This window comes from Schizosaccharomyces japonicus (assembly GCF_000149845.2).
Source record: "Schizosaccharomyces japonicus yFS275 unplaced genomic scaffold supercont5.2, whole genome shotgun sequence".
Classification (NCBI taxonomy): Eukaryota; Fungi; Ascomycota; class Schizosaccharomycetes; order Schizosaccharomycetales; family Schizosaccharomycetaceae; genus Schizosaccharomyces; species Schizosaccharomyces japonicus.
This window is the reverse complement of record NW_011627861.1, coordinates 1,660,546-1,681,439: the sequence shown is the minus strand read 5'-3', so window position 1 is coordinate 1,681,439 and position 20,894 is coordinate 1,660,546. Positions and strand designations below refer to the sequence as shown.

Here is a 20,894-nt window from a genome sequence, read left to right as displayed (position 1 = left end):
AGGTTCGCTTATTGTATTGCGGAACAAAGTTTATTTGTCACATGATAAGCACGTGGAGGTTAGGTCATTCCGCCTTTCACACCCCATGAAGATTAACGACTGTTACTAGGCAACCCCCTGTACGATTCTCAATTGGGACTGATTGATAAACGAGAACCAATCCTATAATGACCGATTGTTGAAAGAATGCAATCACGGATTCATGTAATTTGCTGATGTACGACGTAATTAGTATATATTGCCCATGTACCCTAACAGATGAGTATAAAGTTTGTCAGAAGTAACATCCCAAACACCACCACCATTTGACACTATTCCACACCAGCAACAACATTTAGTTTAATTGACTTGACCCTTACCGCGGTACCAGTTCTATCTGTTGATTACGTTCTCTCATTCGGCACTAGGACTTGGTGTCTTCTTAATATCCCTTTAATCCTCGGTCCCTTGACGACTTAAGACTTTGCATTTGGTACATTTGAGCTTTCGAATCTATCCTCTTATTTGGATCATTGACTTCGCTGTCAATTATTGTAACGAACTAAGTTCCTAGTAGTGAAGAATCTTTGCTTGTGATCCAGCTTTTGGTGTTAAATGATTTGAAAAACACATCCTTGGTAATTCAAGTGTTCTACTGTTGTCCAAGACGTTAAGCCTCAATCCATTGCTATCTCTCTGTTATTTTATGTCTAATTCTTCTTTTCTTTGAACTCTCAAAGGCTATACTATTACTGCTACCCTATTTGACTTTCAGTTAACGGTAGTTTTTGAATTTGTTTTTTTTTTTTCTTTTGTGTTTTTCTAATACTTCTGCTTTTTTCGTTTTAAATGTGCATTTTTTCATGCTTAATAAACTTCCTACATGAAGTTTCCAAATGGTATTTTAAGTCGGCGGAGACGATCTAGTGAATCGACTCCGGATCGCCCTAAAAGTTTAGAGGCACCCTCCTTCACTTATTCTGTCGTGGATCCTGATGATGCGGAAGATTCTTTTCAAATAAGGAAGAGAAATTCTTTCTCGGGTCTTCCTCAATATGTTCCTACACCTGTTCCCCTTCCGCACACGTCTAGCTCACTTCCCTTTCGAACTTTAAACAACCGCAGTTCATTTGTCAGACGAGAGCTGCCGCAACCCCCTTGCTCACCTACCCACTCGCCTCCATGTGTCAGTCCTCGTCGTCCCGTATCCAATCTATCAAGTATTTCTGAGCATAATGCTGTCTTCTCTAACATATGTGAAGATTTCAGTCCTAACGATCATCTTTCCTCCGATTTATTTTTTTCATGCGCTGGACAGTCGCAGGTTTCAGCTGGCTCAACTAGTTCGCATCCTTTACCGCAAGTCCCTGCACGACCGCTTCCCAGTACTCCTCCCTCACCCGAATATCCACGAAGCTCCGGCGCGAGTACCCCCTCCAGCTTCTTTTCCTTGTACGGAGTTCAATCTCAAAACACCTCTCCAGAGCCGTATGGCTCCGTACTTTCTTCTCCAACCTCGTCGCTTGGCAGGCGCTCCATCAACTATTACTACACTGCTAATGCAGCCGGTGGAGACAGTGTCTACGATCCATGCTACTCTCCGTTTGACGAAGACGGATCTTCGTTCAACCCCGGAACCTTTAATTCGTATGACTCTTCCACGGATTCATTCTCATTTGTCTCTTCTTATTCGCGAGCTCTTCCCAAAGTTCCGCTCAAGGAATATACCACAGGTGAAATTGACTTTCCTCTTCTCTCGCCTTCACAACTTGTCACGTCTCATGAAGCTCTTTCAATGAAATGCAGAGACCCTTGGTCACTGAATAGCCTCTACAAGTGGTGTCGAGATGTATTGGCACCATTAATGGTGAAACAAGAGGAAGGTGGGTATTATCATTACGAAGTTGCACAGGCAATGGCTACTCTTTTTACCCTGCGTATTCCAAAATTGGATTTCTTACTGGCCGAAATGTTAGCGAAAAATATTCTCATTGATTGGATTCGTGAGGGTGTTGTGAATGTGCTTAACTTTGAAAAGCTCTTAATTGAATTTAATCATAAGGAAGATTTAGAACACGCCGGAGTTCTGCCCGCACTGACTACAGGTGGATGTTATTCGTACACTTGTTGCTCCCAAGACCGTTCAGACAAATGTGCTTGCTACAGCTCAAGATGCCTGCACTCACCCTTGCAGAAATGCTTCGAAAATGCTGACTTGTCTAATTCCTGGAACAACTATTGGAATCTTCCACTGAGTGATGAGTTGCCTGGTCTGCTTACAAAAAAGGAGATCACACGACAGAATAACATTCACGAACTTATATGCAAAGAATCTGAGTACGTCGCGGATTTGGATTCTCTTGCAGATCTGTTTCGTGATGGGCTATTAAAATCTGAAACGGATATCATTCCGCTGGGTCGCTTGGCAGATTTTATCCAATCCGTTTTCGGAAACGTCGAAACAATAAGAACGATTCACTCGCATAGATTTTTGCCGCAATTGCTCGTTCGTGAGAAACTTCAAGGGCCCATTGTATCGTCCATTGGAGATGTAATATTGGAGTGGATACGTGTGGCCCGTGATGGCTACATTAATTATGCACGACAATTTCCTCTTGCGGATGAGACGTACAAGTTTGAGTGCCAAAGAAATACTTGCTTTGCCAAATGGCTCGCTGGTTGCAGAATGGATCCAAGGTGTCGGCGATTAGACTTTCAACATTTTCTACAGCGTCCTACTCAAAGATTGCAACGGTATACGTTGGAATTAAACACGATTTTGAAGCATACCGACCCCGAAAGTTTGGATTACAAATTCCTCACTCAAGCCTTGAAGGACATTCGCGCTACATGTGAAGAGTGCGATGCAGTTATTGCGACAGTCCTTGAGACTAATCGTATCCGTGACCTTTCGTTTCAACTTCTTTTCAAGAATAACGAGCACGTGAATTTGGATCTTCGAAGTCCTTTGAGGGAGTTCTTTTACGAGGGCGAGGTTTTACGAAAAAGCAATTCGCGTTTAGAATGGTTGAATATCCATCTTTTCTTACTAGATAATTATCTAGTAATGACCAAAGTAAAGAGGGAAAGAAAAAGTTCTGCTACGAAATATCTTGTTTCCAAAAGGCCTATTCCATTAGATCTTCTGGTCGTGGAAAGAATTGATGATTTATCTTTACATCGGTCTAGCCCTTCAAGAATGTTTGGAAACTTTTCACTAACTACTTCAGAGGGAACGTTTCGTACACGCAGATCCTCTATGCGTTTAAACAAATTCCAATCGCAGTCCACGCTTTCCGAGAAACACAAGCGTTCGAACAGCGATAATACCTTGTCTCCAGGACGATCTGAAAAACAACAACTTTTTGCATTTGCTGTTCGACACTTAGGGCGAACTCCTATGACATACACGTTTTATACTGAGACAGCTCAAGCAAGAAAAATATGGATCGAAAAATTAAATTTTGCTCAGAAACGACATGCTCAAAAACAGCATGACAAGGTTCCCTTTGCCGCTAAAGTCTTGTCCGACGTTCTTTTTAAGGACACATCAGATGGTCCATACTTTAATTCCTCATCTCAAGATTCTTCTGCAAAGATTGACCTTGTTGAAGGTTCAGTTGTGGACAGGGCTCTGCAAGAAGCCTCTTGGAAATATCCAATCCCTACCGCGGGTGACTTACCAAATGCTATAGCTTCAGGACCTGTGTTTAGTATTGCTCAATTTTGCTTAGAAGGGAATACCGTCTCATTTTTTGCTGCAACCTGCAACGGAGTTTTCTACGGTGAGCATGGTAAAGACAAAGACATCCGCAGTTGGCGGAAGGTCTTCGACCATAGAAGAGTCACTCAGCTCGGCGTTCTCGAAGAATTTGATCTGTTATTAGAGCTGAGAGATAAAACTCTCTTCGCACACAAGCTGAGTCAGATTATCGAATTGACGAATCCAGAACCGTTCGTGGAGAGGGGAACTGCCCAAGTACTTGGAACACCTCATGCAGTGTCACAGTTTAAAATTGCCAAGGTTGAGGAGGGCTCCCTGCTAAAGCGTTCGCGTACGTATATCTTGTATAAAGAAATGACGGGCACTTTTACCTTTATTCGTTGTTGTGAACCTGTTGTCGGTTTCGGCCATAATTATCAGAAAGCCTATGGTTTCCGTCAAAAAGATGTTATTTCATTTCGGGTGGTTGATCAATTCCAAGTTACGAATGATACGAGTTTTGCAAATGTATTCAAGTACTCTTTTGCTGTCACTAATTCTAAGGGTACGGATTAGTATTGTTTAATTATTTTTACTAACAATTTTCTCAGGTATTGAAGTTATTAGACTGGATCCAAAGCTACGGAATAACATTCCTAGTCAAGTCAGCCTTTATGACTCACCAGCCCGCAACTTTGCAATGTCATCGAAACCGTTATCTTTGCTGCGGACTTCAAAGCGCGGCATTTTTGCTTGTTGTTATGAAACAGGTGCTTTTTTTGTTACTAGTGAAGGTCAGCTTACTCGTACAACGGAGTTTATTAACTGGTTGGGCACTCCAGAACATGTCTGCATGGTTGGTGACTACTTGTTATCCTTTGACAAAAACTTTGTTGAAATTTGGAGCACTGAAACTTTGCAATTGGAACAAATAATTCAGGGAAACTCCATTCAATATCATCCCAGCGGCTCCGAATGGCACCCAAGCGGCATAATGCCTGTATTTAGTATGACACACCCTGTATACCCTGACCGCCGCCTGATCATGGCATTGGAACTAACTAAGCTGGGTAATGAATTGCCATGATTGCATAATTTCATCGTTTTTCTTTATCGTTCAAAGTCTTTTTCGTTCTTCTTTATTTCGTTTTTATTTCATTTATGTTTACCACTTTATTCTCTTAATTGTAATTTAACTCGTAATTAAATTGCTCAAACACAATAGTAATTTACTACATAAAACTAGCGGCGCTTCCTAGCCTTGGTTCCGGCCCCTTAGATAAGTGCTACTGTAGACCCTGGCTGCTTGCTTTCCCGTTACACCATCTAGCGCCTCTACCAAAGAAGGGCTTGGACCTCACTTCCATTTATTACCGTAAAGGGCAACCATAAATATCTAGTATCGTACACTTATCCCCAGCGCTTGTCCTTGACGTGTAAATTATATGAGTACTGCATCGTTAGAGGTATTAGGGATCAATTCGTCAAAAAATGACATGAAAGAACAAGATGACAAACGCTGGGTTTGGATCCCAGATCCTGAAAACGCTTTCGTTAAAGCTTGCGTTATAGAAGAACTAAAAGATCACCAGTTACGTGTGCGATACAATAATTTTCGAGATGAGAAGATTGTTTTGGAGGCAGAAACCCTGCCGGTCAATCCGTCCAATTTTGACAGTGTTGATGACATGGCAGAGCTTACACATCTCAATGAGCCGTCTATTGCGTACAATTTGGAGCAACGGTATATGTCAGACCTCATTTATACATATTCTGGTCTTTTCTTAGTTGCCATTAATCCGTATAATCTTCTTCCTATATACAACAAAGATATTATTCAATTATACAAAGACAAAACCTATGGAAGAAAATACCCGCATATTTTCTCGGTTGCCGACCTTGCTTATAATAACTTGCTAGAAAAGAAGGAACATCAAAGTATTCTGGTCACTGGTGAATCTGGTGCTGGTAAAACTGAAAACACGAAACGAATCATTCAGTATCTTGCCTCTGTTGCCAACAGTTCGCAGTACACGGAAGGTCAGATCGAAGAGCAGATCCTTCAAACAAACCCCATTCTCGAGTCCTTTGGTAATGCACAAACAGTGAGAAATAACAACTCTTCTCGGTTTGGTAAATTTATCAGAATCGAGTTTTCTGCTAGTGGAGAAATCTCAAATGCCACAATCGATTGGTATTTGCTTGAAAAGTCCAGAGTCGTTCGTCAAAGCCCGGAGGAACGAAGTTACCATGTATTTTACCAGCTGATTAAAGGTGCAGATGAGGCGCTACGCAACAAGCTACTTTTAAGTAAGACCACCGACGAATACAATTACTTAAAAGAATCATCGAACACCATTGATGGGGTCGATGATGCGGCAGAATTCGAGAAGCTGTTAGCCTCGATGAAAACATTAAACTTCACGGAGCAGGAGATGATTGCTTCATTCAAAATTCTCTCTATTGTTCTGCTCTTGGGAAACATTACCGTTGTCGCTGATCGCAATGGTGCTGCTCGCTTGCCTAATCCAGACGAAATTGACAAAATTTGTCATTTAATGGGGATGAAACCTGAGGAGTTTTCGCAAAACCTTATTCGGCCTAAAATTCGTGCAGGACGCGAATGGGTATTTTCAGCAAGAAGTCAAGTTCAAGTGGCATCCTCTCTTGAAGCTTTAGCCAAAACGATCTATGAGCGAAATTTTGGGTGGCTCGTTGATCGCATTAATCAGTCTTTGAAGAATTCGGGTACAACTTCTCGTCATTTTATTGGTATTTTGGATATTGCAGGTTTTGAAATTTTTAAGCATAATAGTTTTGAACAACTTTGCATTAACTACACAAATGAACGGTTGCAACAATTCTTTAACCATCACATGTTTGTCTTGGAACAGGAAGAGTACATGCGAGAGAGTATCAAATGGGAATTTCAAGATTTTGGTCACGATTTGCAACCTACAATTGATTTGATCGAAAAGAGCAAGCCCATTGGTATCTTGTCCTGCTTGGATGAGGAATGTGTTATGCCGAAAGCTACGGACACCACTTTTACAGAGAAACTGAATGCTCTCTGGAATGGCAAGTCGACAAAGTACAAACCGTCAAAGTTTGGTTGTGATGGCTTTACTCTTACACATTACGCCGCCGATGTTGAATACAAAACTGAAGGCTGGTTGGAGAAAAACAGCGACCCTTTAAATGAGAACGTTGCGAACTTAATCGCGAATTCCTCAAACAAGCATCTGGCAAGCCTGTTCGCCGATTATAAGGACCCCGTTGGATCAGTCACTCGGACGAGCAAGAAAAAGGGTGTTTTCCGTACTGTCGCTCAACGCCATAAAGAACAGCTTAACCAGTTGATGAATCAGTTTGGTGTCACGAATCCTCACTTCGTTCGATGCATTGTTCCGAATCAACTGAAAAAGGCTCACGTTTTCAATTGGCCTCTTGTACTCGAGCAACTAAGATGTAATGGTGTGCTTGAGGGAATTAGAATCACTCGTTCAGGATTCCCTAATAGACTCACGTTTAATGATTTTCGTTTACGATATGAAATTATGGTTAATGTGTCTAAGAACAACCAATACGTGGAATCGCGAAAAGCCTCTTTGCTGATACTTCAAGAACTCGATGTTGATTCTGATTTGTACCGAATTGGTATTTCCAAAGTGTTTTTTAGAGCAGGTGTTCTAGCAATCTTGGAGAAAAGACGTACGGAGTATCTTCAGCGATTGATGACGGGCTTGCAATCATGTATCAGAGGTGCTGCTCAGCGAAAACGTTACCAAAAAACATTAAACGCAATCACGGCATCCAAACTTATTGAGAAAAACTTGTACTACTATAAAGATCTCGCACAATTTTCTTGGGCAAAGTTATTTCTTACGATTCGTCCACTATTAAGTAGCACGCAGAATGACGAGAAGCTGAAGAAAAAGGATGAAGAACTAGCAAGGGTCAATTATGAACTGAAAAAGTCACAAGCGAGCTTTCGACAAGCTGAGGATCAGCGAAAGGCTACAGAAGATTCGATCAAAAATTTGGAGAAAGTTTTAGAAACAGAGCGATCCATAGCTGTGGATAAAGAAGAAATTCTTTATAGAACACAGGAAAAGGTTAACGACTTGCTCGAAACTATTTCCAAACTCGAAAGCGATATATCTGAGAAGGACGAGAGAGTAAACTCCTTTTCGGAAGAAATGGAATTACTTGTCAAGGAACATACACAGCTTGTGGAAGCATCTACAAAGACAGATAACGAGTTATTTGAAACAAAAGAGAAATTGGAGGCAGTGTTAGCTTCCAATGAAGAGCTTGATGAGAAAGTTTCAACGCTGACAGCATCTCTTGCAAGTGCCAACTCCCAAAACGAGCAGCTTGCTCGGGAAAACAAATCTCTTTCCGAGACTGTTGATGAGCTTACATCATCCGAGAAGAACAGAGAAGAACTGGAGCGTGCTATCAATGAGCTTAACACAAAATGGAAATCTCGTGAACAAGAGCTGTTGGATAAGGAGAAGGCTCTTGAAGAAGAACTTCAAACTTCAAATGACAACTTTTCCAAACTTCAAGAAGAAAAGGAGCAAGCACAAAAGCAGTTTAAGGAGGCTTTACAATCTTCAAACGACGTCTCGGCTAAGCTCCAGCAAGAGAAGGAACAAACTCAAAAGCAATACGAGGACGCTTTGCAGAAAGCAAATGACAAATCAACTAGACTTCAGACGGAGAAAGACCAAGTTCAAAGCCAGCTTGATCAGCTTCGTTCTGATCTTAAACACTCGCGCTCTCGTTTTGACGAAATAAGCAAAGAGGGAGGAGAGCTTCAAGCTAAGTTGAAGAGACTTGAGGAAGCTAATGACGATTTGGAATCAATGAAGAAAATCCAACAGCTAACGATAAGTGATCTCGAAGAGAAGGTCTCATTTTTGGAGGCTGACTTGAAGCAACTCGTCAACTTAAAGAATGAGGTTGCTGATCTGAAGTTAAAGAATGGTGAATTGCAAGAACAGTTGAGCGACATGCATGTGCTCAAGGAGAAGCTGAACCAACGTGATAATACGCTTCGAAGCTATTCTGAAGAGATAGACTCGTTGCGGTCAGAGGTTAATACGTTGCAAGGGTACCGTGATAAGTACAATGCACTTTCATCTCAAAGTACCTCTCTTAAGTCGTCAGCAGATAAGTTGAAGGGCGAACTTGACCAAATTAAGGTGTACGTGAATAAATTTCTTCACGCAGAGGAAGAACTTAATCGTACACGTCTTCAACTGAACACTTCGAATGAGGCAAATTCGATGCTCAATGAGAAGATTGATCTTTTGACGAAAGAACGCGATTCTCTCGAAGGCGAAGTCCACCATGGTAAAGAACGGATTAGTCTTCTTCAGGATACCATTCAAAGACAAAGAGGGGACTTGGCGTCTGTCGATGAACTTAAAGATAAAATACGCACTTTTGAATCTCAAATTTCGCAATTAAAGGGTGAGCTTAAAGAAGAGAAGAACAAGGTTTCGACGTTAACTCAATATTCTAAAGAAGCAGAAATACTTCGGAGTCAGCTGAAAAAGATGCAGAACATCGAGGAAGAACTGAACAAGGCCAAGAGCGAGCTCAAACAGGTGCGTAGTCTGCGTTCTGAAATTGAACTTCTCAAAGGAAAGGTCGGTTCGCAAGAATTGCTTAGATCAAAGAACAAAGAACTGGAACTTCGTGCTACGGAATTGCGCAAAGAGTTGTCTTCTGTGCAAGAGCGTACGAAGCGAAAAGAGCAAGAGTTGCAAAAACTTAAAACCACGCTCGAAAATGAAAAAATGGAAACTAAAGAAAATCTTCAGCGGATGTTTACTCCGCAAAGGAAAACCATTTTTGATTTGCATGAGCGAAACGCTAGTCAAGCGATGTATGAGAATCTAAAGAAGGCATACAACCGGTTAGGAGCCGAAAAGGCTAATCTGGAGAAGCGTTTGGAGGCAGCTACTTCATCACAATTGGCTTCTCAAGGCACTGGTGGTTCCGTCGAACGCTCGAATTTGAGTCATGCCCTTGAAATTAGCGTATTGAAGAAGAAGCTAGCACAAGAACAGCACAAAATTCATGGTGTTTATGTACAACATGAGCAGGAAATGCAAGCAAAAACTAGGGAGTATAACCTTTTGCAAAAGCGCTACAATGATTCCTTAATTGATGTTAGAGCATTAAGAGATCGGATAACTTTCCTGGAACAGCAGCTTGAGGATCTGCAATGAATTTCATGATCTACAGCTATAATTTGGCATTTTACTGACATTCATTTTAAAGCATTTCTCTTAATATCCCGTAGTATTCACGATTATACCCTAATATTTATTTACATATCATCCTAACTATTACCAGATTGCTCCTCGTCGTTTTCTTCTTCCTCGCTCTGTGAATCATCCTGTGATTGTGTTGAATTATCATCGTTCATAGCTACGATACCTTCAACTTCGTTGGCGGGAACGAAGTAAGAAATGAATTTTATCATTCCCGACTTACCAATTTCAGCGGATGCCCGTGCGCCGATAAGGTAATTGTACTGATTGTGAGTGTCGTTTTTTGTTCGATCTAGATAGCCGTTACGAACAAGCTGTACGAGTGTACGGTCCAAATCATGGCGCAAAGGAATATGGGTGAGAACAAGAAGAGATTGAAGATATGCCTTCAAATCGCTCTCAAGAAGAGAGCCTTGTGAGAGTGCAATTAGGGAGAGTGTAATAAAGAGAAAAGCAGTTTGTGCGTTTTCGAGTGGCGATCTTGGAACAGTGAAGTCCTGGTACTCGTCAGGTAATTCGTTTCGCAGGATCCAGTATTTTGTGGTAGAGGCCCTCGCCGTGTTTGTTTTTCGTAATTGAGACACTTCCATAAACTTGCTTAAGTCATTGCTCACAATTTCGCACAATTTCATACCAAATGTGCTGTTGAGTTTTCTGTTGGCAAGGTCTATGACCTTGGGGAAATATTGACGAGGAGTGTTCGGAAGAAAAGCTTTTTGAATGATCTCTCTTCGGCTCAATGGCTGTCTAGAAGCCTGTGAACAAATAGCAAGTCGAATTGTGTTCTTTACCATTAAGTTCAGATCGATTTCGCGGTTTTGAGTAGCAACAGGAGGTTCGTACTCATCACTACTGTCATCAGAACGTTGTTGTTGATTGGAATTAGAAAGTCTTTGGGAGCGTCTAGGTGGGTGTGACACTTCTTCATACTCGGATCCACTTTCATCTTCATCAGCAACAATTTGGGAAGCGGTCAATCTCCTTGAACGCTGAGAATTTGAAGAAGATAAATCTATTTCATCATTATCACGACTATACCGAGTTCGTTTCCGCATTTTCTCTTCTTAAATTCCCCAGATTCTCAAAATACAGTTATGGATAAGGAAAGGCATCAAGCCAGAAAAAGGTTAGACTCTCGGGACTCGAACACATTAGCTTTTGGCTGCATATTTTTTGGTGGTGAGTTTAGTAATAGATTGATGGTGATTGGCGGACAGTAGGATGCCCCGCTGATGTCTGTTGATGGTCTGCGACACTGACCCTGCCAGGTTGACCATAGCCATGCTTCCTATAAGAAGTGCCGATTTGATTCTGGGAAAATGTGTGCATTTTAACGTGTTTCCGAAAGTTTTTAGAAGATGGATTTCAGCAGGAGAGTTAAATACGCTTAAAACCTATGCTCCAAAGCTTCGTTCCGAGCCGATTTCAACAAAAAGCTTAAATGGCAATGCGAAACTGACGCGTAAAACATCCGCTAGACGGTTCAATTTTCCTCGAAAGAATGTTATTTCTATAACTCCTGTTGCTGTAGACAAACTTAAGGAACTGCTGCTTTCTCAAGACAAGCTCTTACGGATTGGTGTCAAGCAGAAAGGATGTGCAGGCCAATCATACTCTTTCGAATACGTGGATCAACCTGACAAGTTTGACGAAATTGTCGAACAAGACGGTGTTCGTGTGATCGTTCAAAGACGAGCATTGCTACAAATTATCGGATCTTCTATGGATTTTAAGGATGATGATTTACAGTCACGGTTTGTGTTTAGCAATCCGAACGTAAAGTCTACTTGTGGATGTGGTGAATCTTTTGTTACAAATAATCCTTGAATTGATTGAGACGATGATGACGTGCTGACCCGTCTTCTTTTTTCTTTGGTCTCTTCAACAAAAACGAAGATTGCCTTCTATACAACAAGCCTTTGTTCGTGGAATTAAAACAAAACGACTTTTAATAAAGTTTGTTTAATTGGGTGTTTCTCGTTTGAAAGACACTTTCTGCCCGAATATCGTTTTGGCTTTCTACAACGGCTTTACGAGCAACGTAGAGTGATGTTCTCCTTCTCATTCGTTGTACACTTATTTATGACTGTTTCCCTTTTCTCTTGTCCTTCATTTTTGTCTCCTTTTCTCAATTGATTAATTGTCACTTTTGAATGCTTTTTGTTTCCATTCTTTTCATTACATATCTCCTCTTATGAACTCATACGGATTTTTCCACCGCAGCGAGAGGTTTACGATTTTTAAGAAAGGTGCGGTATATCCACCTGTCAAACATATTCCCCTAGCAATTGGTTAGCGGATCCTATAAATGTGTTTGTTTGTGAGTGTTTCTCAATCTGTACCCATTGATATTTTCTTGTTATTCCGTGAGACAACCAGATTCCCCATGCTCCCATGTTATTGGCAAATTTAATGTCTGTCAATAAGCGGTCCCCAATGATAGCCAATTCTTTAGGATGGCGGGCATCCGTTTGCTCAAGCAATGTGGTCAATGCCTCACGATAGCCTCCGGGTTTTTGCTGCGTATGTCGGATTACTGGGATTTTGTTTCGTCGCTCAAATTCTCTTGCCTGTGGATGTTAGCTTATCCCCGCATACGACGCGAACGCATTCATCGTTCTTCGCGATTCTTCATACGTCGATGCCTGTTTTGTCCTCTAATTGTGATCCAATAGAATTGCTAAATACTACGACATTTCTGTCGCCATACTGGGCCTTAAGTTCATTAAGCTTGCTCAAATTTTTGTGATAGATGTCAAGCTGTTTTGAAATAGAGATGCAATTATCCTTGTCTAAAACGATTGCTTTAATATTAATTTGCTGTTTATATTTGTCACTTAGAACTCGGCTTAAATCTTTAGATATGGTAGCAAATGACTCATAAATTGCATCGGGTACTAATGTTGATGGGTTTCTTATACAACTGAACGTGGATGTGATAGCTGGTATATTAATTGGCATTGATAATATGAGGATGTAAGTTTGGTGGGATCTGTCGAAGGAAAAAAAATATCGGTATACATTTTATCCTGTTATTAGAATTACGGATGAGTACTTATGTTACAGATAACAATCACATGAAAAGATAAGCAATATGTAGGTTCGTTTACAGCGCTTTCATTAGTGTATTTATTAAAAATAATACTGTTATTACTAAGCCAAAGCTCTCTCGCCTTGGCATTTTTTGAGGTTTAAGTTTTTCTGAAAAATCATTCGGTGATGTAGGGGAATAAGAGCACGATTATTCAAAGAATATTCACATCCATTGTTAGATGTAAAATAAACTTGAGGAGTTTTTACACATTTGTAAATATGTCTCGCGAGCAACAAGAGAAAGCAGTCAGTAGTGTTTCAGACGTATTGCTTTCCTAAGAGGTCCTCTGTTGCTGCACAAGACTATGCTTAAATGGAAGTAAGCCGGTAATAAAGGGAATTGGTTGTAAAGGAAAAACGGACTTTTCAAAAGAACATTGAAATTTGGGGTTTTTTTTAAGCTTATACATCATAGTAGCATGTCAAATATTGTGCCACTAGATAAAAAAATGTCAGAGCTATTTTTTGGCTTTTTTTAAGAACATGGAAGGAGAAACGGAAACGGTTTAACAAAAAGAAGAAGAAAAAGAACCAAACGGAAACCAAAAAGGGACGTTTCTAGGGCCATTATTTTAAAGTCTTTTGCCAAGCAAAAACACTTTGTTCTAAAGATGACCAATTCGGTGAAAGAAGAAATGGTCGCATCAATGATAGAAGAGAGAAAAAGAGAGAGTTGGAGAGTGTGTGGGAGTGAGATAATGAGAGAGTAATTTGGGTATGCCACCGTGTCTAATTAGACAACGTATTGCGACACCCAATTGTCGGCAAAACGACTAGCACACTTGTAGCGTCTGTCCAAATATTTGCGGTAGATTGAACGGGAATGAACTTGCGCGTCAACAAGGCACTCCACAATGGATGCTGCACATGGTTTAAGTTGTCGTTCGGTGTAACCACTGTAGTACACATGTTTCACGGCCCAATGCGATTTTTCTAACATTCGAGTGGATAGGTAATGAGCCGATGCTGCAAGGAAACTCGGAAGTCCGCCTACAAAACGCTCATCCATTAACGTAAGCTCGAGTAAGTACTTGGCAAGAGTCCGCGTATCGAAATCATAGTCATCCGCCTTACTAATTCGACGCAGAAAGGACATGGGTCCCGGCCATCCAACATCAAAATTCAACATGAGCAGCATATAGCGTTCAGCACACAAAATCTCCTCATGAGTATAACCCCCATCTACGAGAGTGACTATTTCCTGGATGCTGGGATACTGCACTTCCTCATATTTGCAAGCAATGAGAAGCGCAGAAACACCAACCAGCTGGAATTTATGCACTGAGACAACCTTGATGCTCAAAAAGCGATCAATCAAATTGATAGTAAGGTATAGTGTTTCCGGTTGCAAACGAAAGCGAGCATGAACCTTGACGATCCAGTCCACTAGAATACTACGCATACCCCATTCAAGTTCAGTTTGCATTTCCATATAACGAGGGTTTGGTGCAAGCCGCTGCTCTAGCGTATAAAGGTAATCAAAGATTTCGCGAGAGTACTCATGCACCATACTGGGGTCACAATCCACCTCGTAAACTACTGGGTTCGTTTCGCAAAAGGCAGTAACCTGCTCGAGCTCGACAATGTCCTCCTGAGTCCATTGAGGAATGCCTACACGAGGCTCTTCTTCAGTTGGTGAACGGTCTCGTGTTGGCGAATCTGAGAAGTACGAATTCCGGTGAAAATTTCCGGTTTTGTCCAATTGACGTTCTCCGACTTCGTCTAGATGACTGTTGTTCTCTTTGAAATCTTCAACATACGAAAGCTTGGCCTCTTTCCTTTCAAAGGTTTCATCCTGACAAGAACGGAAACGTTTTGTCGCTGTTGGACCGTGCATAGACTGAGCAACATTGGTAACGTTCCTCAACGGATCTCTAGGATGTAAGGAAACAACTCTATCAGTAATCATTTGCTTTTTTCCATGAATATTGATATTCTCGTGGTATTTATGGACTGCAGAGTAGGATTGCTGTTTCATAATGCAAACAAAACGACCGTTCCAAAAATGAATAATCACAACCTGAGACAAAAATTGACAAAGGTCTTGATATGAGCACTGTTTAAAGCCCTAGAAAGCCAATATGAAAGCGAAATAACTTAATGGACAAGCCAAAACCCACAAAATCAGAAAAAAGAGGAGATAGTTTCCTCCCGATTAAAGAAAAGGAGCAAACGTCCAAAACAGCAAGACGACCAAGATCGAAACCAGAGCAATAAAAACAGCGTACAAGACTTAAAAGGGCTTAGACTTACAAGGAGTTCATAGAAGAGTAGTTACTGGAACCCCTGCAGCTACTAGCGGACCGAAAAAGGAGGAGTGCAGCGAGCTTCAGCGAGTAGTACCTAAACTCAGTGTCGTCAATTTTTAAAATGAACATACAATATGCGAAAATAATCCGTTTTTGTGCAGTTTCGGCTCTTTAATGATAATTCATGTATTTATTCGGTTTTTGTGTGTTGAAGACGCGTTTTATTTGCTTTGTTATGTACGAGCGCGTCGCGTCGCGCTACGCCAACAAAATACAGAATGCGACGCGTCAATTAAGTTATCTTTAACCATACACTCAATTGAAGCAAAGGAAGGAGCATGCTGTTAAATTTTGACTCAGATGGAAGCAGCCATTACGAGGCGTACATTACAGACGATGAAGGAACAATTCTCAGCAATTTAGGACTAAACTCTAACTATGATGGCCAATTTAGTGAAGAAAGTTCTTTCATAGACTCCGACGGAAATGAAGAAGAAGAGGAGGAGGAGCAATTGACACGTTCTAAGAAGAAAAACAGTCGAAAATCACTAAAACGCAGCTTAACGCTAGAGTATATTCCCGAAGAACCCAAAGAAAACACATCCCTACTTTTTCGTACGTTAGATGGAAACAACGCTGTTCTCGACGAATCGCTGACAGTTCTTCAGGCTATTTAGAAGACGAACACTTATCACCATACCAATTAAGTCAATTATTAGCTATCTACGAGGGTCGCTACGAGGCGCTGCTTCTCGAGTTCTTAAATTTTATTTTGCAGGTTGGACATATCTCCGCCTCATGGATGAAACATACTAACATTTTAGTGCTGTGGTTGCACTGGAGAACTCAATCAATTCGATATTCAGGACTGTGATTCCATTCCGCAGACACTCTCTCAATTGGAAGAAAGCCGTTTTGACAAGGTTTGTGAAGCTTCAAACGCTCTTTTGCGCTGACCTTATCAGTTACTTGTTCATCGGACGGAATACTTGCTTATACAGAATGAACGAAAACCATCCTACAGGAATTTGCTCAAATCTTTTCTCGGAAAGTTTATACGGGTGGGTGTAAGTGAAAGTGAAATGTTCGAACAGGCATTTATAAGTTCCCTGGTCAATTGGTTGGTTTGCTTATCGTCAAATAAATGGATTGCAATTCGACATACGGCGACTATGTTGTGCATAACCATTGCCCAAACTCTTTGTGAGATTCACAAGTGCGAACCTGCCGCAAACACAAGTGAGGGAAGCTTTTCCGCAGTGACCAGTGAAGAACCGTTTTATGAATTAGTGGAACAAGTGTTTGATAGGTACGCATACTCGTGGAGCTCATTGCATCTTTTTTAACAAAGTCAGCGTGGTCGTTCTTCGTCTCCGTGATCAACGCCCAGTGATTCGCTTGGAGTGTGTGAAGGCACTTTCGGCAGGCTTTCTATCTTCGTATGTCATTTTTTCAGAACCCCGAAACTTAAAGTATATGGATCGCTCATTTTTCGACAGCGTATGTTACGAATGGAAATATTTTAGCTACTAACTAACACTTTTAAGGATGTGAGGATTCGCAAACAGGCACTGGATTTTGTTCAGCAATACCTTGACAAGCATAGAGAGCAAGAATTACCAAACGGATTTGACTTGTTCCTTGAAAGAATTTACAGTTCCCTGATGAATATCTCCTTATATGAAACCGACTCAGGTGCCCAAATTACCGCTATTAAGATCTGGTATTCGTTAATGAAACGATCTGGACATGCAATCACATGGCTTCCACAGCTATACCCGCTTTTTCTGATCCCGTCGAAGATAGTTCTCCAACAAATGGGGAAAATACTTCATTTACAAGCTACCGTTTGCATTGATAATGTATTTCGGGAGTTAGGTGGTTCAAGATTAGTACAAACGAAACTGAAAAAAGCTCATTTAACAATCGCTCCTCGAACGTTGCGAGAATACTTCACAGCCATTGCTGCTTTTCAGGCTATGCTTCAACCATTCCAAAACGCACTTGAACAAGACAACGATGATGCTCTGGCATATGGTGTTTCACCGTTGTCAGGCGGTAGAGAGTGTCTAAGGAATTCGAATACAACCTTATTCAGACAGTTGAATCGCGTGTTTGCGACCATAGATACATGTTTTTCGGAATCAAAACTCCCCGACATGCTTCCCGATGTCTTGCTCTTCGATTTTGATGAGTTGTGTCAAACATTCTCGGAATTCTCTGAGCTTAACCCCTCTATGGCGTGCCGTACTTTCATCAGTCTTTACTTGTTTCATCGCGCACGCTTGGATCAGAAAAGAGGCACTCACCACCGCAAACTGAAAGCAAACGAAAAGGAAAACAGAATTCCTAAGACAAGATCTTGTTCTTGTGTTTTGAAAAAGCTTCCAGCACTGCTGCGCAAGTTTAGAGAAAGCCCGGCACTATGTACTATACTTATTGGCGTTCTTTTCCAGTACAGAAATGATTTATCGGATGACTTAACTGCGTTTTATGATGCAGCCGTAGATGAAGTTGCGCGGATTTTTGAGTTGTCTACGAATCAGGAACTTCTAATTGCCTGTTGTCTAATTTTCTCTAATGGAAGCAAGCAAAATAACCAGAACGAGTATTGTCTTCGCGAAGGAAAGCTTCAATATATGGCAGACAGTCTTATTTCCCAATGCGAGGAAGACCTCAAGAATTTGGACGACGACTCTTCGCATCGTTTAGCAACAAAGCTCTCAGTTACTGAAGCAATCTTGCCATTGCTATATCGGAACATTCAGATGGAAGATCTAGTTGCCTGGCAGCTTTCCTGTTTGTGTTCGGAAGAGATGCACAATCAAACGCAGGAGACCCAAATCAACTCTGTATCCAGTAGCATTTTGGCACTAACGAAGTTGGACATGCTCATTCATTTGGCCGATTCTGATGCATCAATATACCTTCAGGAGGACACAATGGTTCACGCAGTTCATACATATCGAGACCTCAAAGATGAGCATGGCCTTCACGTATTGCTTCGACTCTGTTTTGCTCAATCGCTGGAACCCGACGGATTAAAATATGAAACGTTAAACCTTGAAATTCGGAAAACATTAACAACAAACGCATTTAGCACTTTGTTTAGAGCTTGTGTACGTTCAACATCGCAACCATAATGTGCTTACTAACCGTTTTACTAGGTTTGTATTTACACAATTCCTCAAATGATGATCACGAAAGACTTTGCAGGTGTCTTGAAAAACATCGAGTCTAACATCTTATGGCAAAATCTGATGCATTGGGCCGACAAACCTGAAACTATAACTGAAAAAGATGAACTTGATGAATCTGGTGAAACAAACATCCACAAACTTGAATTACAGCACTTAAAAGAACAGCTAAACGGTACAAACGAAGTTATTTACTTGAACGAGATGATTCGCAAATTCGATACGACCATGAGAAAAATCGTGCAAATTGGAACGGATTAATGATGAACATGATCGGAGTTTTTTATTAATAAACAGAAACTATTACACTCAAAAAGTTTTAAGAAATTTGGTCAATTAAAGGTGTGGATACTGTCATACTGAGGATGCAACTATTTGGTGGCTACGCAATATCGACGGAAAATTTTCGTGGCAGTCAGATATACAAGCTGAGCCCTACAGCGTAGGGTCTCTTGTCGACTCACCAGCTCTCGCAACACTCAACCTTTACTTCGTTAATCGAGTAAAAATCGCAGCTGCATTTGCAGTTTGATCATTTTTATTTAACTTGCTATTCTTTTCTTTCTCAGCTTTAGCTTTGACTTTTTAGCAAGATGTCACTATATACTTGCCAAACATGTGCAGTCGCATTTCGCGATTCTAACGCACAACGTACTCATTGGAAGTCTGACTGGCATCATTATAACCTGAAACGGAAGGTTGCACAGCTTCCTCACGTTTCTGCTGAAGTTTTTGCTGAAAAAGTGCTTTCCATTCAACAGCAAAATGAGGAAGTTAAGAAGCGAGCAAACTTTACGGAGGAGTGCCCTGCTTGTGGAAAGACCTATTACTCAAGCGGTGCTTTCTCTACTCACCTCGAGTCGAAAAAGCATAAGGAGAATGTCCGCAATTATGAAAAGAAGGTGCATAGTCGTCTGCTGAAACAAGATGATGTTTCCAGTCTTGCTAGCTCAACCCTTTCTCTTGGAGACTCAATTGAGGCTTCAGAGGACGAGAGCGAAGATTTGGAGACTGAAAGCAGAGCCTTTGCACGTATGTCTCTTCAAAATGCGACAAACGTTGTTGGAAACATAACGGCTCCTACGTTAACGGGTACTGATGTGAGTGCAGAAGCCCTTGAGGCAGAACTGCAACGCCGCTTGAGTGAAAAAATTGGTTTGAACGATTGCTTGTTTTGTACTTCTTCTTTCGCTTCTGCCAGTGCTTGTAGACAGCACATGAAGATTTCGCATAGTCTCTTCATTCCTGAGAGGGAGTTTCTGGTTGATGAGGAGGGTCTCTTTAATTACTTGGCTGAGAAGGTTTCTGTGCACCACATGTGCCTCACGTGTGGCAGAGAAATGAAGAACCTTGAGGGCATTCGTGCGCACATGCAGCAAAAAGGACACAGTCGCATTCCTTACGAAAGTGAGGAGGAGCAATTGGCCATCTCTGACTTCTACGATTTCACAACTTCGTATCCTACAGAGAGTAATACTGCAGATACCAATGTTGTGGACGATGACCACGATGAGGAATGGGAGGACGCTTCCTCTGATTCCGATGACAGCATTGACAGTGTTGATGCTGACCGCTATTTGATTGCCGATGATGTCGAGCTTCAATTGCCTTCCGGTGCCCGTGTTGGTCACCGGTCACTTGCTCGCTATTTCCGTCAAAATTTGCGTTCGTCTTCCGTAGTTTCAGCTGGTGCCTCTGTTCATCAGGATGTCGCCCAACGCGCCATGAGCGGTGCTGCTTTGGCCAAGCGCAATGCTGTTGAAACCGGTTTGGCAGGTGTCCGGGATGGCAGAAAAGATTACAGTGCCTCACACATTAATACGTTCCAGGATCAACGCAGACGCGAAGACTTCAAAACCAAAATGGGACTTAAGAATAACAACAAAAAGCATTTCCGTGATGCCTTGCTGCAATAAACAGCTTCATCTAACCAATCTGCTGGCACCGTTGTCTTTGAGACATCTAACATTTACAAGCCAGCAGTACCCATTTTTCTTCGGCCTATATTCACTCCTTCGTTTGTAAATGTGTTTTTCTTTGTATGGAAGTTTAACTTTTTGACTGCAGTCTCTACAGGATTGCACTACTCTTCTTAGATTGAGTAAAAGATACTCTGTAATCCGGTTCACAAGTTTTGAGCCATTATATCTAGGTAGTTCTCTTTAAAACCGAATCCTTGCCCCTCTTTCATTAGCGTATGCAAGAGCAATTGATGTATTTATGTGTATCAAAAATTTTGAAAATGATGGTATCGAGCTATGGTATGGTATATTCCTCAGGTAAGAGGACACAGACCCCTCTAAGCCAGTGCCCTGTAACTTTTGTTCCTCCCGTAGATGCCGTGCGTGAAAGGTTATCGTGAATAGTAAAGGACGTTTTAGAT

The 20,894-nt window shown here is 41.3% G+C and overlaps 8 protein-coding genes across 8 annotated transcripts; 5 read left to right on the top strand and 3 right to left on the bottom strand.

The window, feature by feature from the left end:
- Window positions 1-1,439: 1,439 nt before the first annotated feature.
- SJAG_03704 (RhoGEF Rgf3) lies at window positions 1,440-4,925 on the top strand. Its single transcript, XM_002174803.2, has 2 exons — window positions 1,440-4,247; window positions 4,294-4,925. The coding sequence occupies exons 1-2, from the start codon at window positions 1,775-1,777 to the stop codon at window positions 4,767-4,769; spliced, it is 2,949 nt and encodes a 982-aa protein (XP_002174839.2). The 5' UTR covers window positions 1,440-1,774; the 3' UTR covers window positions 4,770-4,925.
- Window positions 4,926-5,127: 202 nt separating this feature from the next.
- On the top strand, window positions 5,128-9,715 carry SJAG_03703 (myosin type-2 heavy chain 1; the record flags this gene model as incomplete). The annotated part of the gene is made up of 2 exons (XM_002174802.1): window positions 5,128-9,581; window positions 9,652-9,715. 2 exons carry the CDS (start codon window positions 5,128-5,130, stop codon window positions 9,713-9,715), a joined length of 4,518 nt encoding a protein of 1,505 aa, XP_002174838.1.
- Window positions 9,716-9,940: 225 nt separating this feature from the next.
- On the bottom strand, window positions 9,941-11,189 carry SJAG_03702 (Smc5-6 complex non-SMC subunit Nse3). The gene has a single exon (XM_002174801.2). The coding sequence runs from the start codon at window positions 11,025-11,027 to the stop codon at window positions 10,041-10,043; it is 987 nt and encodes a 328-aa protein (XP_002174837.1). The 5' UTR covers window positions 11,028-11,189; the 3' UTR covers window positions 9,941-10,040.
- SJAG_03701 (iron-sulfur protein I) lies at window positions 10,024-12,862 on the top strand. The gene has a single exon (XM_002174800.2). It carries the CDS (start codon window positions 11,215-11,217, stop codon window positions 11,797-11,799), a length of 585 nt encoding a protein of 194 aa, XP_002174836.1. The 5' UTR covers window positions 10,024-11,214; the 3' UTR covers window positions 11,800-12,862.
- SJAG_03700 (hypothetical protein) lies at window positions 12,023-13,038 on the bottom strand. Its single transcript, XM_002174799.2, has 3 exons — window positions 12,610-13,038; window positions 12,315-12,542; window positions 12,023-12,253 (listed from the first exon to the last, which is right to left on the bottom strand). The coding sequence occupies exons 1-3, from the start codon at window positions 12,931-12,933 to the stop codon at window positions 12,173-12,175; spliced, it is 633 nt and encodes a 210-aa protein (XP_002174835.2). The 5' UTR covers window positions 12,934-13,038; the 3' UTR covers window positions 12,023-12,172.
- On the bottom strand, window positions 12,991-15,510 carry SJAG_03699 (cyclin Cig1). Its single transcript, XM_002174798.2, has one exon. The coding sequence runs from the start codon at window positions 15,041-15,043 to the stop codon at window positions 13,799-13,801; it is 1,245 nt and encodes a 414-aa protein (XP_002174834.1). The 5' UTR covers window positions 15,044-15,510; the 3' UTR covers window positions 12,991-13,798.
- Window positions 15,404-18,976, top strand: SJAG_03698 (meiotic cohesin complex subunit Rec11). Its single transcript, XM_002174797.2, has 7 exons — window positions 15,404-15,929; window positions 15,983-16,092; window positions 16,139-16,237; window positions 16,280-16,623; window positions 16,670-16,814; window positions 16,862-18,433; window positions 18,482-18,976. Exons 1-7 carry the CDS (start codon window positions 15,653-15,655, stop codon window positions 18,770-18,772), a joined length of 2,838 nt encoding a protein of 945 aa, XP_002174833.1. The 5' UTR covers window positions 15,404-15,652; the 3' UTR covers window positions 18,773-18,976.
- Window positions 18,904-20,770, top strand: SJAG_03697 (ribosome biogenesis protein). Its single transcript, XM_002174796.2, has one exon. The coding sequence runs from the start codon at window positions 19,105-19,107 to the stop codon at window positions 20,425-20,427; it is 1,323 nt and encodes a 440-aa protein (XP_002174832.1). The 5' UTR covers window positions 18,904-19,104; the 3' UTR covers window positions 20,428-20,770.
- Window positions 20,771-20,894: the final 124 nt, after the last annotated feature.

Excerpts from the sequence above, each read along its gene's own strand:
- SJAG_03700 (XM_002174799.2), bottom strand. The coding sequence starts at position 12,933 with ATGCCAATTAATATACCAGCTATCACATCCACGTTCAGTTGTATAAGA. Across the intron at positions 12,543-12,609 it reads AGGACAAAACAGGCATCGAC|GCAAGAGAATTTGAGCGACG; the intron begins GTATGAAGAATC and ends TAACATCCACAG. Across the intron at positions 12,254-12,314 it reads TAACAAGAAAATATCAATGG|GGGAATATGTTTGACAGGTG; the intron begins GTACAGATTGAG and ends ACCAATTGCTAG.
- SJAG_03699 (XM_002174798.2), bottom strand. The coding sequence starts at position 15,043 with ATGAAACAGCAATCCTACTCTGCAGTCCATAAATACCACGAGAATATC.
- SJAG_03701 (XM_002174800.2), top strand. The coding sequence starts at position 11,215 with ATGGTCTGCGACACTGACCCTGCCAGGTTGACCATAGCCATGCTTCCT.
- SJAG_03702 (XM_002174801.2), bottom strand. The coding sequence starts at position 11,027 with ATGCGGAAACGAACTCGGTATAGTCGTGATAATGATGAAATAGATTTA.
- SJAG_03704 (XM_002174803.2), top strand. The coding sequence starts at position 1,775 with ATGAAATGCAGAGACCCTTGGTCACTGAATAGCCTCTACAAGTGGTGT. Across the intron at positions 4,248-4,293 it reads TGCTGTCACTAATTCTAAGG|GTATTGAAGTTATTAGACTG; the intron begins GTACGGATTAGT and ends CAATTTTCTCAG.
- SJAG_03697 (XM_002174796.2), top strand. The coding sequence starts at position 19,105 with ATGTCACTATATACTTGCCAAACATGTGCAGTCGCATTTCGCGATTCT.
- SJAG_03698 (XM_002174797.2), top strand. The coding sequence starts at position 15,653 with ATGCTGTTAAATTTTGACTCAGATGGAAGCAGCCATTACGAGGCGTAC. Across the intron at positions 16,093-16,138 it reads TCTTAAATTTTATTTTGCAG|TGCTGTGGTTGCACTGGAGA; the intron begins GTTGGACATATC and ends CTAACATTTTAG. Across the intron at positions 16,238-16,279 it reads AAGAAAGCCGTTTTGACAAG|TTACTTGTTCATCGGACGGA; the intron begins GTTTGTGAAGCT and ends TGACCTTATCAG.